At 44.4% G+C, this 19,512-nt stretch overlaps 3 protein-coding genes across 4 annotated transcripts; 2 read left to right on the forward strand and 1 right to left on the reverse strand.

The window, feature by feature from the left end:
* Positions 1–705: 705 nt before the first annotated feature.
* Positions 706–3,635, reverse strand: LOC117846241 (bet1-like protein At4g14600). The gene is made up of 5 exons (XM_034727365.2): positions 3,498–3,635; positions 3,238–3,352; positions 3,019–3,124; positions 1,580–1,636; positions 706–1,120 (listed from the first exon to the last, which is right to left on the reverse strand). The coding sequence occupies exons 2-5, from the start codon at positions 3,276–3,278 to the stop codon at positions 959–961; spliced, it is 366 nt and encodes a 121-aa protein (XP_034583256.1). The 5' UTR covers positions 3,279–3,352; positions 3,498–3,635; the 3' UTR covers positions 706–958.
* A 4,961-nt stretch (positions 3,636–8,596) lies between these two features.
* LOC117845235 (uncharacterized) lies at positions 8,597–14,659 on the forward strand. 2 transcript variants are annotated; one of them, XM_034726200.2, is made up of 13 exons: positions 8,597–8,871; positions 9,989–10,192; positions 10,921–10,990; positions 11,151–11,347; positions 11,474–11,549; positions 11,637–11,711; positions 11,795–11,874; positions 11,954–12,080; positions 12,263–12,322; positions 12,995–13,045; positions 13,126–13,284; positions 13,732–13,864; positions 13,963–14,659. In XM_034726200.2, exons 2-13 carry the CDS (start codon positions 10,023–10,025, stop codon positions 14,130–14,132), a joined length of 1,368 nt encoding a protein of 455 aa, XP_034582091.1. In that variant the 5' UTR covers positions 8,597–8,871; positions 9,989–10,022; the 3' UTR covers positions 14,133–14,659. The 2 variants fall into 2 exon arrangements, with proteins under 2 accessions (XP_034582091.1, XP_034582092.1); XM_034726201.2 differs by lacking the exon at positions 8,597–8,871 and having other exon boundaries at positions 10,053–10,192; positions 10,833–10,990.
* Positions 14,660–16,897: 2,238 nt separating this feature from the next.
* Positions 16,898–19,512, forward strand: LOC117845921 (subtilisin-like protease SBT1.8). The gene has a single exon (XM_034726993.2). It carries the CDS (start codon positions 17,055–17,057, stop codon positions 19,368–19,370), a length of 2,316 nt encoding a protein of 771 aa, XP_034582884.1. The 5' UTR covers positions 16,898–17,054; the 3' UTR covers positions 19,371–19,512.

Genomic DNA, 19,512 nt, shown 5'->3' on the forward strand with positions numbered 1-19,512 from the left:
CTGATAGTGAATATGGACTCTGAAGCAATCTTTATTCAGAAAAGATTAACTCTGAAGCAATAGGATGCTCCTAGAAAGGTTAGACAACGTTTCTCCTTTAGCTTCTCTTTCAACCATCAGCATTTTGATCATATTCTGCCATTCTGAGGATGAGATTACATGATAAACCTTTTTCAACGAAAATTCCAGGCTCCTTCCATTTCAGATTAGGAATGGATAGAAATAAACATCGAGTGCTCAGCCACTTTGCAAATTCACAGTACCATTTGTCCAGAATGAGAGTGCATGTGCATCCACTATTCCTATCCGGACCAGAAAATTCTCTGGTTCCATCAAATCCAGTTCCACCAGACAAAGTGCAATGCAAGAAAAATGGTGATCAGTTGTGTTTCTTCCCATATATGTATCGATTCGATGATGACAACAGTTGCTCGCATCCGACTCCTTGAATAACAGAAATAGAGTACATGACAGCTCTGAACCGCTTCAGCCAGTTATAATGAAATACAATCCTATAAAAACAATCAGGAATGGATTCACATTCAAGCTATATACAGCTTCCATTTCCCAATGACACGACCAATAAAAACTTTTTTGCTCCTATGATACTTTTAGTCCACAATTTGTTGCATGCGCTCGAGGGTTGCAATACACGAGTTTGCCTGATACAAACCTGTGCCTGACGCACTCACCTTAAGAAATAGATTGCATCGAATACAAGATTGGCATACCACTGAATGCAACTTGCAAATGCAACTTGCAAATGCAACTTGCAAATGCAACAGTTTCTCAGTCATACAGATCAGCCGATGAGGTTAGCAGTTATCTTATAAGAGTAATAATTTCCCTCCTTTTTATCTGGTTTGTTCTGAAACAAAGTCCAACAGATAGCATATTTTTTTCTTTAGACTACATACAACTTATGGTATCCTAGATTTGACGCCACCTGACAATGAAACTATCTTCTGGAGAACTTTGACAGGAGATAAACAACCAAGAAGCAAAACAGAGCGAAGAGGACGACATGGAGAACATGATTTGAACCCTGCTGGATGATGCTCTTGTTCAGCCTTCGCATGTTATTCTTCACTCCTGCCTGAGCTTTTGCAAGGGTCATTTGCTGTACATGCACAGGAGATAACAAAAGTCAGAGCGTATCCAGGTTATAGATTGTGAGAGAGAATAGGAAACATTAGCTGTTCCTAAAGGTGATGCTGTTATGTTACATCTGGGGCCTTAACAACCGAAATGCAGCTATACGCAACACATCAATCCAATATTTTACCGTTTCCTAGAGTTCATCCAAGGGGCCTACAAGTAACAATTTCATGCAGAAGTACACAATACCTGACCTCAAGTGTAGATACAAATATAGAAAATGATAAGAGGGAAAGAAACGTTCTGGGAAATATCATGACAAGGACTATAAGTGGAGGTGGTAAGATTGAACAGACACCTATATCAGATGAGAAAGGGAAAATGAACAATTGTGCACACCCTAATAAGGACAACCAAGAGGATGCCAAGATATAATCCCAGTAGCCACAGTAAATGCAACTAAGAAATTGCAGGAACATACCAATTGGTTAAGGAAATCATTCTGGAATTTGGCTTCAGAATTTATCTCCTGGGCCACCTGGAGAAACAATAACAAATAGCAAAAGTTAAGACTTGGATCGCGGAATGAGAACAAACTACGACAATCAGCAGCTTTCAAGAATCTAAACAACACCTTATAACAACGATAGCAAAAATGAGCAATTGCTACTTGAAGTTTTTCCTTCATTTGCTAAAACATTTGATATAAGAACTACATCCAGTGTATTTGAAATATATTAAGGTTGGCTCTACAATAATACAAAAAAACAGCCATCGACTAGCTAGAGCTGTGATAGAGCTTGCAGCATCAAGGCCTAAGTCAACGGGGCCACATCAACATGAAAGGTCAATGAAATCAATGAATACTCACAGTAGGAGGTAAATGAAATAAAAGATCAACAAGACAGCTAATCATAGAAAATCTAATGATGAGCCAGGAGCAACGGGTAATATAAATGTCCTGAATTTCTGATTCAGAGATGGAATCCTACAATGAAACCATGGCACATAATGAGGCATAAAAATATTCAAAGTACATCATTAACCTTAACATACACTAATTCATATATTGTATTTCCAAACACCCAAGATCACATCAGTTATGAAAAAAATACCTAACCCACTATAACACCATGCCACTGTATAAAATAACTAGATGCCCGTTTGGAACATGGAAATTAGTTTCATATCCTGTTGGAATTGAATAGTTTCCAGTAATATTCCTGCAAAATTATCATGAAATTCTTGTGTTCAGGACAGCCAAGATGTTTGAAATCTAAGGAACCGGTGTTTGAAACCTTGCTAGCAACTAATATCTCCTTTGGTCGAAAACCTGGTGGTAACAGGCTGTTACATTGGGAACCAGAAATCTAATTGGATGCCAGGAGCACTGTAGGTCCCAGTGAGTGTGTTATTTTGAGCTGCTTTAGCTTGCTTGCCTTGGTTTACCTCTAGATGGTAGTAGTAGAATCAGTTCAGGCTTGATGCATGTTTGACAGAAAATAAAAGGTGAGGGAATGGGTTGTGACTGGCCAAAAAATGCCCAATTCCATGAAATTCATATCAACTTGTTTTTAAAACCTTGGTAGCAACTTATACCAAAGCCGCAGTTTGTTATTCACCTGACATGGTTCCAAATCTAGTTCCACCCACTCCCAAATGCTCTAGGTTTAAAGACAATGGAACAAAAGTTAGCTGGACTAGCAAGCTGCAGCACCACCATGCGCTAAATCACGAATCAAACTACATGTTAAAACAAAATCGAGCAACTACGAAATACACTTAGCATCACCACATGAAAAATCAGCGTCGCGTGTGTAACTGCACACCCAACCAATTGGTTTTCTAGCTTCGGAGTCGCGGTTCCAAGGAACCCCCTCAATTGAGCACACCAAGGCGGGATGGGAGATCAATCCTTACCCCTTTGAGCATGCGGACCCTGGAGTGCAGCCCGTCGATCTCCTCGTCGAGGTCCCCGTGCACCGGGTCGATCCGCAGCTGGATCTCGTCCGAGCTCGCCGCGTTCCTGCAAACTCCCCACCCCGAGCGCCCAAAATTTCATAACCGGTTCTGATCCAATTTCTCGGGGCACAGAGGATCCGCGAACAGATGCCGCGGAGGTGGTACGGTAGGGTTTACCTGGATCGGAGCGGGCCGGAGCCGTACATCGGGTGCGCCATCACCTCCGCCGGCGCGCGAGGGCTGACGGAGTCCGGGCCTGGATTGGATCGGCGAGGGATCCGTTGACGCAAATCTACAGGGCCAACGAAAAGCACTCAGAACGTATGGCGTGCGGAGGGCTCCTGCCGCTCCTCTGGCCGGTCAGACCGGTTTCGTCGGGAGCCCGGCGAAGATACGAGGAACGGCTGCTCGGGAGGGATCCGTCAGGGCAAACGTACCTTGAGTTGATCAGCAGGCAGATTTTTCTTCAATGATCGGCTTTCCTGTGTCTAATGTCAAATCGAAATTATTAGCACCGCCTCGTGACACGGAGACATGGGAAGAACAACATATGATTGGAAAATTAGAGTAAAGAGAAAGAAAGGTAAAAAGATAAAAGTATAATTGATAAATTCGATTAGGATGTCCTTAATTGGGCGTGAGGGAGGGCTTATAGGAGTTGAAATCATAACAAATCCTGTTTTAAAATACAACTCCTAACTCGGACTACACAGACCAGACCGATCTGACCGCCTTGAGAAACATCGGTTTTCTTAAGTGTAGATTTTCCCGAAGTTATAACTCTCTCATTCGAATTTCAAATCGGACGTTCTACGTATGCATTTTGATCTACTTGACGAGAGCTACACAATGGTGAAGTCCAATTTGCATTTTTGAGGACCTTGTTCCAACCGGTCTGACCGGTGGGGAGACCGGTTCAGAGACATAATCGTCCAGCTTTGCCAATTTTGACCTCAAACACATGCCCCCTGTTTTATGGCAAAGCTTGTGTGCTAGAAAACATTCTCAATAATCAAAATTGTCTAAATACGATGATAAACAATACATCGCCCATATGATGGTTTCTTTGTGGATGCTAATGTAGCTAAAACAAAATCCTGGTAGCAATTATAACACGTATGAAACTACTATTTCAGCTTTTGGGAATCTCATATCTAATAGTAAAAATCTTGATCTGGCCATGGCGGCCAATTATGGCTCCTTAGTAAATTATAAGCATAATATTGATAATCATAAAGCGAGAACCAAGGATTATATCAAAACCACAAACTGTAATATATACCTAAATATACATTCCATGGCGCATGCATTGACGGGATAAATGATGAAGACCAATATGATGACCGTTGATGCTTTTTTGCTCTTGGTGATGAAAAATTCCTCCTTTGATTGCTCTCAAGCCGATTGTTTTGATTTTGGGTGGCTATCTTTTGATATTTATGTAACGGATCTTCAAAGGTTGGCTTATTCCTTATCACCATGTTGTTTGTTCTGAATATTTCAATTTTACTAGAATTCCTAGCAAAACCGATTGGACCGGCTTTCTCAAAACCAATCACTTTGATACCATCTTGGCCCCCAGCCGAACTTAGTTTTTGTTTAGCTATATTATCTGAAGCATGCTCATCATTAGGGACAATTTGATCAACAGAACTAGCCGATTTTTCTTCAATGGTCGGTTTTTCTGTGTCTAGTATCAAATCTGAATTTTTGTTCAATCTGTCATCATTTTTGACACAATAGACTTGCTTGATCACCTTACGCTTATTTTTCTACATGGACCGATCCTTTTGATCAAAACGATCATTTTATATATATATATATATATATATATATATATATATATATATATATATATATAGGTGGTGGCTCATTAATTACCGGCTCCCTATAAGTAATGTAATCTGGAAGGAAAGATCTAGGAGAAGACGACATACACGAATTATAAGACCATGGAGGACAAGAATAATGCAGATTAAAATAAGCTTCCCATGGTACATGTAAAGGTGATCCATACAATGGAAACGACATTGATATGTGAGAATTACTCCATTACCGATTTTGATCATGAAACTTCTATTTTGGAATAGATTTTGAATGTTTGGAATTTATAGGCTGACTAGCATTATTGACATATTTTTGTCTTTCGGACTTAGCTGGAAGCTTTGTATCGGGCTTCAACTCTTCCATTTGACGCTTGCTACTGCCTTTGGATTCAACTGTTTTCCAAACACCAATCTCAGATTTCTTGGGTTTAAGCATCTTTGGTTTTGATCTATTTTACGAAACCCTAGAAGAAGCAGTTAGACCGGTTTGCAAACCGGTCAGACCGATTATGGCAAAACTGGCACATTCGCCTTTGTTTTGTTGCAACTTGAGTGTGGAAGTACTAGACACAATTTCTATGCTCTTGCTAGGGGGTGCTGAGTCAACAATTTCGACTGAGTCAGCACTAGTACTAATGTTATCTGATTTTTCCATTAGTTTACTTTCTCCTAAAGCCGAATTATCAATAATGGGATTTGTTAAACCCTCTTTTCTAACAAGACTAGTCGGCTGTTTGCAATCAATAGCGGCCTTTTGTACCATTAACTTGAGCTCTTTACGCAATTCAACAAATATATCACGAATTTCAGATACATCTTTTTCATCAAAGATGATTTTAGTAATTTTTTCATGTGAATTCATTGTACAATTGGAGTGAGATTCAACCGAACTCACTAGATTGTTCACCGGCATATAAGTTTGTTGGGATGCTAATGTATGAGAGTATATAGACGTACTCTGCATGTTGCTAGTATCATGGAAACTTAGAGGTATACATTTTATTTTGCATAGGCTTTTGTATGTGATTTTCAGAAGCATAATTTGGATATCTAGAATAAAAATCTAAATAATTGCTAGCCGATGTAATATTTCCTCAAAAGATCTTGCAGCACAAACATAAGGATGCATTGTAACCACAAGATTAAAATTAAGAGTCTGCACTCACTTGAAGATTGCAAATCCTTGATGATGATCTCATTCCCTAGCGGAGTCATCAAAATGTATTGACGCAAATCTAGGGCCAACACATGAAAAGCACTCGAACGTGCGGCGTACGAAGGGGCTCCTTGCTGCTCCTCGGCATAGGCCGGTCAGATCGGTATGATGGTCGGTCAAACCTTTCACCGTGGAGCCCGACGGAGATCCAACGAACGCCCGCCCGGGAGGGATCATGTCGGGCAGGCGCACCTTGGATTACCCTAGGCTCGGCAGGCTAGCTAGGGCGCTTGCTCATGCCATGGAGACAGGAGAAGAACAACACATGGGGTTGGAAAAGTAGGGTAAAGAGGAAGAAAGATAAAAAGATAAAAGTATTGTTGATAGATTCGATTGGGATGCCCTCAATCGGTTATGACTCTTTATATTTATAGGGTGGGAAGGTCTTGCCCTACTGGGAGTCGAAACCCTAACAAATCCTATGTCAAAATACAACTCGTAACTCGGACTATACGGACCAAACCGGTCTGACCACCCTGGGAAACCAGCATGACTGATTTTTGTGGGTGCAGATCTTTCCGATGTCATAACTCTCTCGTTCGAATTCCAAATCGGACGTTCTATATTTGCATTTTGATCTACTCGAGAGCTACAAAATGGTGAGGTCCAATTTGCATTTTGAGGACTTTGGTCCAACCGATCTGACCGGTGGGGAGACCAGTTCAAAGACGTGATTGTCCAGCTCTGCCAATTTTGACCTGAATAAGATTGTGGTGCGGCGGGGCACGCGGGGTGCGGGGCTGACGAGGGCGACAACAATGGACGGAGGCACGGGAGGAAGGTGTGAAGGGGAACAGAGGAGACCGGAGATGACTAGGAGGCGAGGGAAGGGTGGAGAGCCGTGTCTCTGGCGCTGGTCCCGGATGTCAGAGGACCTTTGCGTTTTCCTTTCCTTAACTATTTTTTTTCTTATAATTATTGTTTCATCGAGGGGATTCTTGATATGTGAGTAGCACTGTGTATTGATGTACTTGTGTGTTTGGACGATCAAGCGATGGCGACATACTGACATGGAAGCATCCAAATATCTAATCCCAAGTAGGCATCGTGGTTTTCTATTTTTTTTTCTGTGACAAACACGGTCATGTCATCATTCTTCTGCAGCCAATCAAAACGTCGGAAATCACCAACCTTCGCCTCTGAATAATCCTGCAGCATTATCTTTCTCTGCAAGAGCTGCAAAGTGGATTTCCACGCGTATACTTGTTCGTTGTCTTGTCTCCGACAAACGATCGCCTTCAGCAGGATACCCTGGAGATCTAAGATTCTTAACAAGCGAAGAAGATAGACGCGGGGAGAGAGAGCAAATTCCCAGCTTGGTCAACCATAAGCAGCAAACGGCGGCATGAAATTGGCACGCTACAATACAGCTGCTCAGTGCTCACATGCTCCACCCAACCCATTTCCATCGTTCTTTTTTTTCCCGAACCATTGGCAAGCATCACTCGGTCATCGTAGTTTTTCAGAGAAAAAAAAACTCAGTCATCGAGAGCCCCCCGCCTTGCAGATGCAAGTAAACATGGCACGCAAGCCGCAAGGGCGCAAAGGCATGCAGCTGCCCGCCCGCTGGCCACTGCGGCCGAAAGCACGCCGTCCAGCCGTCGTCTCCGGCCGGCCCAGCTGCTTGGTTGGTTCCGAGGTCCATGGGATGGGATGGGGATGGCTGACGTGTGGTGGGGGCCCATACCATCCACTGTTTTTTTCGTTGCTGACGATCTATCACACGATGGTCACGTGCATGCGCCATCCTTCTGCATGGAAACCCAATCAGCCTGCCTCGGCGATTATCTCCGCAATACCATTCCACGGTGGGAAAAAAAGGGGAGAGGTAATTCGGGTAGCATTATCTTATCGGCAACAGCTCCATGTTGTCTCCACTGACTTTGCGGCCGGACCCCAGCAGCCACCACGAATTCACGATTGGATATGCAGCGGGGGCGGGAGCCATTGTGTTGGAGTACAGCACCGCCCCCAGATTCGTGAACGAAACCGTACGCTGCAGCCTGCAGCAGCACGCGTTGCACGCCACCTGTCCCCACCCATCCCACCCACGCGTTCGCTCACCGGTCACCACCTTGCATCGTTCGGTTCCCACGGGACGGACCGGCAGCTCGGCACGCCGGCCGCCGGCCGCCGGTGGAGGAGGAGCTGCGCATGCTGCAACCGCCGGTCCGTCCGCTGCACGCGTCTGCCAGATGCCGGCGCCCGCGACCCCCGCCACCGTCCGGCTCCGGACCCCGCCGCACGCCCCGACCCCGTCGCCTTCCCGGTCTCCACCGGTGGCGGGGGGCCAGTGGAAGAGCCCCACACCGGCTGGCGGCCGTGACGTGACGCGCGGCGCCAGCGCCACCAGGGCGTCGTCAATTAATAAAAAATGATTCCATATCTTTTCGTCGTCTCCTAGTCCTACCGGGCCCCACCACCCGAGTGGGCAGAACATCCGCTACCCGCTCATGTGACAACGTTGTCTCGGTGGTGCGCTAGGCGCGCGGCGCGCCCCGATACAATTCTTTTCTTCTCCGCCGAGATTGCGTCCGCGCTTCCGCTTCCTCCATAAAGTCCAGCACCTCCTCCTGCTGCCTGCCGTCCACGCGACGCTCCTCGGGCCCGTCGCCTTCCATCGACCCGGAAATCGACCCACCCTCTCTGACCCGAGCCGGAGATAGTTGCGGCGGGGTTCCTTCTTTTCAGAAAGTTCCGAGCCCAAGACTCCAGGAGCCGCGCGGCGCGAGCGAGCGGAGAGGCCCTCGCTGCTGCTGCAGTCTGCAGGTGAGCTCCGGTGGCCTTTCCTCTGCCTCTGCTGGGTTTGGTCTCCGAGGGTTCTTGGGGACGGCAGTGCCTGGGTTACTTTCACGCTTTCACCGCAGCCTCTGGTTCATTGCCATGGGATTTGAGGTTGCGGTTGTCTCTCGGGAACATGGGATTCGATCTTCCGTTCTTTTGCCATGGGGGTGCAAGATATCTCGGGGAATATTTCTTAGCGCGACTTGGAATTAGGATGTGTGCGATTTCCTTTCATCTGCAGGCGGTTCGTGTGGACTACACGACCAGGACTGCTAGAAATTCTATCATTTTCGCAAGTCTTCAATACAGTCTCGTTCTGTTTCACTCACTTTTGATTTTAGAATTCGAACTCCGCAGTAAGTTCTTGCGGACCTGGCCCTGGGGCTGCTCAAAGAACGATCTTTTGAGGGAACTTCTGGTGCAGTGCAATTGCTGTCTAAATGTTTGTTGCGATTTGCAGAAGTTTGGGCACGCCGGATGTGTGGGCGTGAATCTGTTACAACCGAAAATCCTTGTTCGGGTATGGGAAAGGTGGGATCGGAGGTGGCTCATAAATCTGTGGATTATAGTAGGAGGGCTGGCTGGCTAGTGGAGATGCGAATATATCTCTTCTCGGTCGATTCATTTCTTAACTTTGGCGCACTGAAAAATCGATGTGCCCCTATGTAGACTGGTTGACCTTTCGCAACGCATGTACTTCTCATAACTGCAATCACTATGGTCACGTCCATGTCTCGTATTTATTGCAGGGCAATACTAGTACATTACATGTCAGAATCAGTCATGCAAGTGAAACATGGATCTGGTTCTGTCACTGTAGCCATCGTTTAAAAGTTCACAACTTATAATCATGCGATCAGCATGCTGTCACTTGGTTAATCCAAAGATATGCCTGATGAACTAAAACTTGGGTTTTATGCTGAAATTTTGCATCACAAAACTCATGAATGGCATGCAACATTTCAAGTGTTTATGAAACTTCTAGATAGCACCTTTGCAGTACTATTCTTTTTTTTTTTCCTGAAGTTGTGAGGGAGACTTTGTGCTAGTCAGGTACTGGTAAGTGATAACTGAAGGTAACATGATTGCCATTGTGGTGCAGGTGATACTTTTATAGTCTTTGCTACCTTCAAACAATGGTTAATATGAGGGACAACGAATCATCATATGAAGCGCAAATGGAGGAGCCATTAGGGAGGGTGCGGATACTTTCTTATGGTTCTGGGCATATGCTTAATGATATCACATCGTCTTGTTGGTTTACCTACCTGCTTGTGTTCTTGACTGAAATGGGACTTAGTCCACGGTATGTGCTTTCTGGGTTGCATCCCCTTTTCTCCTATTCTAATATATGAATATATTTTGTTTCTAGTATGTTGCTCGATCATGTTAAACTGGAGGTCTTTATGAAATCGCGTTAGCTTTAGTCGAACTCTTTATCCACTCTACTTAAAGTGGAATTTTATGCTGCTATGAATTAGCAATTTCATGTTTAATTTCAAGTTGTCTTTGACGTGACGCAGAAATTATCTTACTGCAATATAACCAAACGTCCTTTCGAAAAATATATAATCTAAAACTTTAAGTGTAAGTATGTCACTGGTGTTAACAATGTTAAAAATTTGGCAAATAAGGCTTTACCATGTTCAAATACTAATGAGGCTATAACAGAAATGTTAGTTGCTAGGGAAATGCCAGCTACTCCCTAGGTCCCAAATTACTATTTGTTTTGGCTTTTCTAGATGCATAACTTTTGCTATGTATCTAGACATAATATATATCTAGGTGCATAACAAAAGCTATGTACCTAGAAAAGCCAAAACGAATAGTAATTTGGGACGGAGGGAGTACTTTTTTTAAAGCCAACAAATTTTCTAATCAATGACATGTTGTAGTCTGCCTAAAAAATTGGATTGTTGGATCAGATCATATGTTCGTTCATCCAGGTTATGGGAAATACTGAGATGCTGAAAGCTTGGAAGTAAAAGCTTCAGGATTACTTCAGACACTTTACTTTATAATTCACCTTTGCAGCGATGCTGCTGTTGTCATGCTTTCTGGACAATTGGCGGATGGATTCACAACAATCTTTGTCGGGGAACTGGTATGAGCCAAGAAATAACATGATCCATCTATTAAAAAGTTCAATACAATAACAATTTATTTGATTTTCTTATCTTTTTAATCAATATGAGATAATTTTCTTTAGCATTTGTTGTGTATAATTCTGGTGAAGATATATAAACATACTGCTTCTGTTCCAGATGGACCGTTTTGGGCATTTCAAACTGTGGCATGCGGGAGGATCTATTTTAGTGGCAATTTCCTTCTCATCTGTTTTCGGTAGCTGTGTCCCTTGCAAACTTATGGGGACTAATTCATCTACTTTGGAGACTGTTGGATACAGCACATTTGCCTCTATCTTTAATGTTGGTTGGGCAGTTACTCAAGTCGCTCACATGTAATTGTTCCTTTATTTCATTACTTTCCCTATGTTTATGTCTATGGTTTCAGCATTTTATTTTTTCAAAAGGGTGGCAAAAGGTTTCAATGTTTCATTTGCGGGTGTCTTTTTCATATTTATAAGGTCAATGGTGAACTGCATGACATCAAGTCCAACTAGCCGGGTTTCACTTGTAAGCTGTCGTAATGCCTTCACAATGGTTAGAATACTCTACCCTAATATTTATTCTGTTATGTCCAAATGAAAAAGTAATTGAATCTGATGTGCTCTTCCATGCTTTTGCTAGGTTGCAAATCTTAGCCTGTATGGCATTGCTTTGCTGATATTTACTCTATTGCATTCAGTGAGCGTAATAGTTCAGGTACTCTCTTTGTATTAAGTAATATGTTTAGTATGTGCCTTATATTCTGGATATTCATTATAATTTGTTAATACTTTTGACAGTACCGGTGGATTGCTTATGTGTCCATTTCCATCGGATCTTGTTTTGTTGTCATCTTCTTAGTTGGAACTAAGGAGCCAGGGTAAGATGGATACCTTCATACTAATATTCTTTTGAAAGAGTTATCTTTTTCTATTTTGAATAAAACATTTTATCTTTAGGTCAATTCAGCACCCTATGGATAAGAACCTTTCCAGAATTTCATGGGCCTACTGGTTCAAGAGAGTATTATACTACCAAGTTGCTCTTGTCTATACTCTGACTAGATTGGTGACCAATGTCTCACAGGTATCTAGTAATCTCTTCATATTTGATACAGGACTGAAATTACCTTTTCTTTGGGAAGTTCTAAAGGCATTTATACTGTTCATTCTATTTACAATGGCGAATTTTATTTTTGAATATACAACTTATGCTTGGAACTTCAACAAGATGACCAGTCAGTGATAATGTTCCGTTTGTTTTAACAGGCATTTCTTGCTTTTTATGTGATATATGATTTAGAAATGCCTCAGTCCTCCAAAGCATTGGTAAGGTCCAACCTCAGCCTTGTTTATTTTTTAAGATTTATTTCTGACTCTTGCATTTAGTTTGTCTATTTTTTTATTATATCTTTGGGAAAGTGTACTCATCCAATGACATGCTATTGTAGAAATTTTAAACGATTAAACAAGCAAGTGATATAGTATATTCTCTTGAACTTATTATCAATGTTGTAAGAGGTGCAAAACTCTTGAATGTGTGAAAGCTGCTGAATTTCAGTTTGTTTTCTGAAATTAATCTGCTTTCTGTTAACTCCAGCACTTCTGATGATCAGTCTAGATAGTCCGATGGTTCATAGTCAAAATAATCTGAACACTGAAATATATGTTAAATAATAATTATTTTTTCTTCTTCTGGTAGCTAAGATACCATCACCAATTTTTCGTAACTTTTACTCCATATGTTATATCAGTTAACATGATGAAGTGTGTTGGCAGTGGCGGATTTCCATCTAGGTTCGTGGCCCTAGTCTTGGGCTCTTAGCCCAGTTGCGCCTTGGACTCCCTTCTGTTTTTTTTATTTTTTATGTAGTCCAGCCCAATCATGGAGCAATACCATTGTGCGGCCCTAGTCGCTTGACCAGCACAGCTCCGCCCCTGTGTGTCGGCTTGTAATATGTGTGCCCCTTGGACTAATTATTTCACATTTTCCTTCTTCAGGTTCCTGCTATTATTTACGTCTGCAGTTTGATAGTATCTGTAATATTACAGGTCAGACTGTTTTTAATGTCTACTTTTTTCTAATGTAGTACTTTGTTACTCAACTCATTGGACTTTTGAAACGTTTATAGGAGACTAGATGGTCAAGTTGGCGTCTCAAGCTTTACTTTTCAGCTGGAGCGGTGCTTTGGATATTGTCAGGTCTTGGAATTGTTCTTCTACCAAGCAGATTGAACAACGTCATGTATGCCATTTCAATCGTAATAGGAGCTGCCAATGCACTTATGACAGTAAGTACGATGTTACATTGGTTAATATTTAATACCTGTACTGCAAAGAGATGATACAACTTTAGGAAAAAGTAGTTAGTGTTATACTATGTAGCTAATTCAATAAGATGTACAATTAAAGAAAAAACATGCAAGAGGATATATTACCAATTAATCATGCCATGGTGTATGCTGTCATTCTGGCCCATGTACCTAGTTCCTAGTTGTTAGCTGGGTAATGTATCTGGTATGCTGGTTTGTATTTAATTCCTGACCTTTACTGCTATTTGGTTTAGTAAATGTATCCTTGTTGATCAGTTATGGTAAAAGGGAGTAGAGAAAAACAACTTAAATATGTGCTTATGCTATCCTGCATATTTTCAGCTGAAAATTTCCCACACATAATTTTGATCGTGTGGGAGTTTACTTCCATCATTTTTACCTTTCCTTTTCTTTCCTTGGTACCAGGTGACAAGTATTAGCATGGAAGGTGTTTTAGTAGGAGAAGATCTAAACGGTTGTGCTTTTGTGTATGGCTCATTAAGTTTTGTTGACAAAATTTCATGTGGAATAGCCCTATATATACTCGAGTCCTATCAAGGTAATAGCTGTAACTGTCTTAGTGCTGGTACATCAACATAAGCACTGACTTAGTAATCTTTCAGTTAAAATTTTATGAGGTTGGGATTTTGCATGCAGGAAATACCCATATCACACCAAATGTAGAGACAGCATTTGGCTATTCAGTTACAAGACTTGGCTTGGGCTTAGTTCCAGCTGCCTGTTCACTGCTTTCAGCGATAGTAGCTTATACCATGGACCTCCCTGATACTCGGCGAAGACCTTTGGTGGAGCCCCTTCTAGCATAATTTTGCTGGTGGCACTGCTACAGTTTGACTGTCAACATTTGGTCATCAGTAATAGACACATGGTTACGCAATGGAATGACTCTAGTGCTGGAGCCTGAAGCTACTAATGATATTGTAGGGCAAAGGATGGAAGGAGCAATCGGATGCTTGGTCAATTCATTTCCACTTATGTATATTCTGAATAAATTGATTGCGAATGTATTCAGGGACGCGTTGAGTACGGATTAGAAGTAGCAGCAATAGGAACAGGAAGACTTCTTTTGATCATACTGAACTGTACAGATCATTCCACGATCCATTGTAATGCAACTTATCTTCATTGTTCAGCAACTAAACTGCCACATAGGCATATATTGCTCATTGCTGAGCGGAAAGAATGTTTACTCTAGTTCTTGTTTTATAGGACTGTAATTTCGTTGTGATCGCAGAATATACAATGTACATATAACGGATGAAACAATGTCACCTATGGTCATGTAAAATTATTTCTGATATTCAGGAGGCAAGCTATCAGTTCATCATTGATACATACATGGTATGAAAGCTAACTGGCCTCTTTCTAGTGGTTTGATGAACATGAAATTCATCAAGGAACATGTCCTGATGTCCACTTGTCATCTATCACCTTCCAACCCTATTACATTCAAACGCAGGTCTTGTACAATTGGGAGAAAGTTCCAAACTCTCACCTGGTTTTGCGCTGATTCCTTCGCCAGTTCCAACTGAAAATAACTCTTGTCCAAGTGCTGAATAATAGCAGCTGCAGTTCATTTTTAAGGATTTCTTTCTCCGATGGCAATATAATAAAGGTATGTACAACGCGGCACTTGTTGCAACTTCGAAGCTTCCGCTACACGCTTTGCTTCTAAATGTAGATACCTTTTTTTACATCAAGGAAAGATGGAGAACACTGCTACACGTTTTGCACTAGTTGAGAACACTGCTACCTTGCCTATTGCACTAGGATTACTGAAGTTGTCACTTAGGAGTTATGATATTAACATTGTACCATAAGTTCATCTACACCATTGCAAATTAATTCTTCAGTACACTTGGTACTTATCCACGGATCTTTATGACCGAGAAACTGTTACGATTACAATTTACAAGTCACATTCAGAAGTGTGCCAATCTTGCATTGTACAACCTGTTTTGTAAGGTTTGTCCTACACAAACACTCTTCTTGGCTGTTTTTGCGTGTTGCAGCACTCACGAGCATATGCAGCGAGTTGGGTGTGGATCAAAAGTAGCATAGGAGCAAGAAAACTTCAATTGGTCACATCGTTCGGAACAATACACAGCTTTTCAGATCCATTTTGAATTGTTTTCATGTGACTGTATTTCATTATAAATGGCTAAAGAAGCGATTTTATGTACCATAATTGATTTTGATAATCAGGAGACAGATGCAAGCAACTAATTTCAGGATTGATTACACAGGAAGAAACCTAAATGACCACCGTTTTTTAATATGTGTAATCTCTGGTGGAACTGGGTTTGATTGAACCAAGAGGATATTTGAGGCCGGACAAGTCTCGTGGATGGCCTCTCGTCTGAATACATGGTGCTGTCAATTTGGGAGGTGGCCGTTAAGTGTTTATTTCTGTCCATCCCTAATCTGATACTCGTATTTCAGAGTTCATATTCTCTCTATATATGTGTCATCTTTTTCTATATTTAGCGGCTTGACGATATCGAAATTCTTACACTTTCCTTGAGTTATGTATAGATTCCTATATAGTGTACCAAAGTAAGATAGCTCCAGAAACTGATTTTGTTCTATAGCCCAGAATATCCACTAATGCTTTCTTCAGTGTGCTCGGTCGCACTGGATGCGACTTGCACGCTACAGGGTGTTTACATATTTTCGGTCCCCTTGCCTGTATAGTCCAAGATAATTGGTTGCATTGCATTTCAAGAAAAACTGGTATATGCAAACCCAAGTCTTGTGAAACACTTATCTGCAACTGCAAGTTTTATGCACTATAAGATGAGCATAGGCTGGAACTTTTCCATTTTTCTAAACAAAAAAATACAATGTATGATGAATTTAGCCTGATAATTGCAAAAAACAATGTTCAAATTATTTTTGCAGAGCTCCTCACCTGGGTACACATAACTCTACATCTTTTTAGTATACCTCTCTGACGCACTAATCATACACAAAGTCATGTCCCTTTTATTTATGAGGGAGAAACTCATCTAACGTGCAGGTAATGCCCATTAGGCATGAGCACACAATTAACTTAAGATCGGACAAGTTTTAGTAGTCTCACATTGGATACTAATATTACATAGGTTCACAACTCTAAAAAAACACCAAAATTAAATCCATCAACCCCTTACTGAAGTGTACCCTAGAGCCACAGAGGGCAACAGCAATTGTTACAAATCCACAATCAGAGCTAATCTAGAAAGGTTACAGCAAATGGTAATTACAATGATTATCTTCTCAGATAGAGGAACTGTGTTTACAAGTGTCTGATAGTCCTAGAATTTACCAGTATGAGTTAATTCTAGGGGGGAAATAGTCCTAGAATTAACTCATACTGGTTGGATTGCTTCCATTTTCCCAATATCAAATGTCGAGCAAATTTTGCCCAAATTACTACAAAGATATTGTACAATAATTGTTAAAAAAGACATATTTTACAGTATAAAGTAACATTGTTATCACTGACAAAATGGTCCTATGCCCACATATCATCCCCATGTTATCACTATCTTATATTTTTAATTTGTTAGTGAGCAAAATTTCTTCTCCTAGTGTCAATCCACCACGACCACCACCACACAAGTTTGAAACCACAGTGCTGTGTAGCAGCAGGTTTCCAGGGTGGCAGATGAACAGGGCTCAAGCACTATATAAAGCCCACACAGGACCCGCATTCCTTCACCACCGAGCTCACACATCCACCAGCAATGGCGTCCATCATCACAAAGCTCTTGCGCCATTTAGCACTGTTCCTCTTCCTTGTGCAGCTCACCGACCCCGCTCTCGCCTCAAAGATCAAGAACCACGCTTCTCTCAAGCCTCAGCCATCGAGCACCTACATCGTCCATGCCAACCACCTCGCCAAGCCGCCCCACTTCGCCACCCTCGAGCACTGGTACCATTCCATGGTGGCAGACAACTCACCTCACCCCTCCAACACCAGCCGCATCCTGTACACCTATGACACTGTGATGCAGGGCTTCGCCGTCCAGCTCACTGGCGACGAGGCCCGGCGCATGTCAGGCGCCCCCGGCGTCGACGGCGTGTACGAGGACGGGCTGTTCTACCCTCAGACCACGAGGTCGCCGGGGTTCGTCGGCCTCGACCCGAAGAACGGCGCCTGGAACGAGACGAACTTCGGCGACGGCGTCATCATCGGCTTCATCGACACCGGCATATGGCCCGAGAGCGTAAGCTTCAACGACAGCGGGCTCGGCCCCGTCCGTGCGAGCTGGAAGGGCAAGTGCGTCGACACCGAGGACTTCAACGCCAGCCTGTGCAACAACAAACTGGTTGGGGCCAAGGCCTTCAGCGCTGGCGCGGACGCCAGGGCGATGAGGAAGAGCGGCGGCGGCGTCCCTTCACCGAGGGACAAGGTAGGACACGGCACCCACACTTCGTCGACGGCCGCCGGCGCGGAGGTCTCGGACGCCGGCCTCAACATGTTCTCGCTAGGGACCGCGCGGGGCATGGCGCCCAAGGCGAGGATCGCCATGTACAAGGCGTGTGACCCCGACGGCTGCTCAGGGGCGGACATCGTCGCGGCGATCGACGCCGCGGTGAAGGACGGCGTGGACATCATTTCCATTTCCCTCGGAGGCCCGCCGCGCTCCTTTCACAGCGACGCCGTCGCGATCGCCACCTTTGGTGCTGAGCGCCAAGGCATCTTCGTCGTCCTCTCCGGCGGCAACGCGGGACCGGAATCATCTACGGTGATCAACTTCGCGCCATGGATGGCCACCGTCGGCGCCGCCACCGTGGACCGGCTGTTCCCGGCGAATCTCACGCTTGGGAACGGTGTCGTGCTCGAGGGCCAGTCCCTTTACATCATGAAGGCCAAGGGAACAGCCATGATCCCGCTAGTGTCCAGTGGATCCCCTGATGACTGGATGCCCGACACGGTCATGGGGAAAATCGTGGTGTGCATGGACGGCGCAACCGACGCGTATGGCATTCTCTTGCAGAATGCTGGTGGAGCAGGCATAGTTGATGTGGATCCTCGCGAGTGGTCTCGAGATGGCAGCACGGCCTATCCATTCACCCTTCCGGGTCTCACGCTCAGCTACACCTCCGGCGAGAAGCTCAGGGCATACATGGCCTCGGAGCCCAACCCGGTGGCGTCCTTCAGCTTTGGCTGTGAGACGGTCATCAGCAAGAACAGGGCGCCGGTGGTGGCGGGCTTCTCGTCGCGGGGGCCGAACCCGATCGTCCCCGAGCTCCTCAAGCCCGATGTCGTCGCGCCGGGAGTGAACATCCTCGCGGCCTGGTCGGGCGACGCGTCTGTGTCGGGAGATGACCGAGTTCGAGACGGGAGGACAGCCGACTACAACATCATCTCGGGGACGTCCATGGCGTGCCCGCACGTCGCCGGCATCGCGGCGCTGATCAAGAAGGAGTACCCCAGCTGGACGCCGGCCATGGTACGGTCGGCGCTGATGACGACTGCCTGGACGCTCGACAACCGCGGCCGGCGCATCCGCGACGACGGGGCCACCGCTGGCCGCCACGACGAAGTCAGGGCCGCGACACCGCTGGTGGCCGGGGCCGGGTACGTCCACCCGGATCTCGCGCTGGACCCGGGCCTCGTCTACGACGCCGGCGAGCGCGACTACGTCGACTTCCTGTGCGCCCTGAACTACACCCCGGAGCAGCTGCGCGTGTTCGTGCCGAACTTCGTCGGATGCACGAGGACGCTCGCCGGCGGCCCCGCCGGCCTCAACTATCCGTCCTTCGTCGTGGTCTTCGACAGCCGCACCGCCGTCCGCACGCTGACGCGGACGCTGACCAAGGTGTCCGAGGAGGCCGAGACGTATAATGTCACCGTCAAGGCGCCGAAGCACGTGAAGGTGATCGTCACGCCGACGACCCTGGAGTTCAAGGAGCCGAATGAGACGAAGAGCTACACGGTGGAATTCAGAAATGAAGCCCGTGGAAACCAGAAGACAGAGTGGGGTTTCGGATACATCAGCTGGGAGAACGAGAACCATCGTGTCAGCAGCCCAGTGGCCTTCCATTGGAACTGATGACTTCCAGTAGAAACTTGCAGACTTGCAGTAGAATAAGAAGTGATGTGACTTGTGAGAGAGCTATTCCATTGGAATCATTGGAATAAGAAGTGAAGCTATGTTGATGAGTTGATCGGACATGTATCCTCTGTTGTGACTC

The sequence above is a fragment of the Setaria viridis genome, chromosome 2 (assembly GCF_005286985.2).
Source record: "Setaria viridis chromosome 2, Setaria_viridis_v4.0, whole genome shotgun sequence".
NCBI classification, from domain to species: Eukaryota; Viridiplantae; Streptophyta; class Magnoliopsida; order Poales; family Poaceae; genus Setaria; species Setaria viridis.

Coding starts and splice junctions, on each gene's coding strand:
- LOC117846241 (XM_034727365.2), bottom strand. CDS start 3,278: ATGGCGCACCCGATGTACGGCTCCGGCCCGCTCCGATCCAG. Junction 3,125..3,237: donor TCCGGCCCGCTCCGATCCAG/GTAAACCCTACC, acceptor GGGAGTTTGCAG/GAACGCGGCGAGCTCGGACG. Junction 1,121..1,579: donor ATGATTTCCTTAACCAATTG/GTATGTTCCTGC, acceptor GTGCATGTACAG/CAAATGACCCTTGCAAAAGC.
- LOC117845235 (XM_034726200.2), top strand. CDS start 10,023: ATGGTTAATATGAGGGACAACGAATCATCATATGAAGCGCAAATGGAG. Junction 11,875..11,953: donor GTTGGAACTAAGGAGCCAGG/GTAAGATGGATA, acceptor TTTTATCTTTAG/GTCAATTCAGCACCCTATGG. Junction 13,285..13,731: donor CTGCCAATGCACTTATGACA/GTAAGTACGATG, acceptor CCTTGGTACCAG/GTGACAAGTATTAGCATGGA.
- LOC117845921 (XM_034726993.2), top strand. CDS start 17,055: ATGGCGTCCATCATCACAAAGCTCTTGCGCCATTTAGCACTGTTCCTC.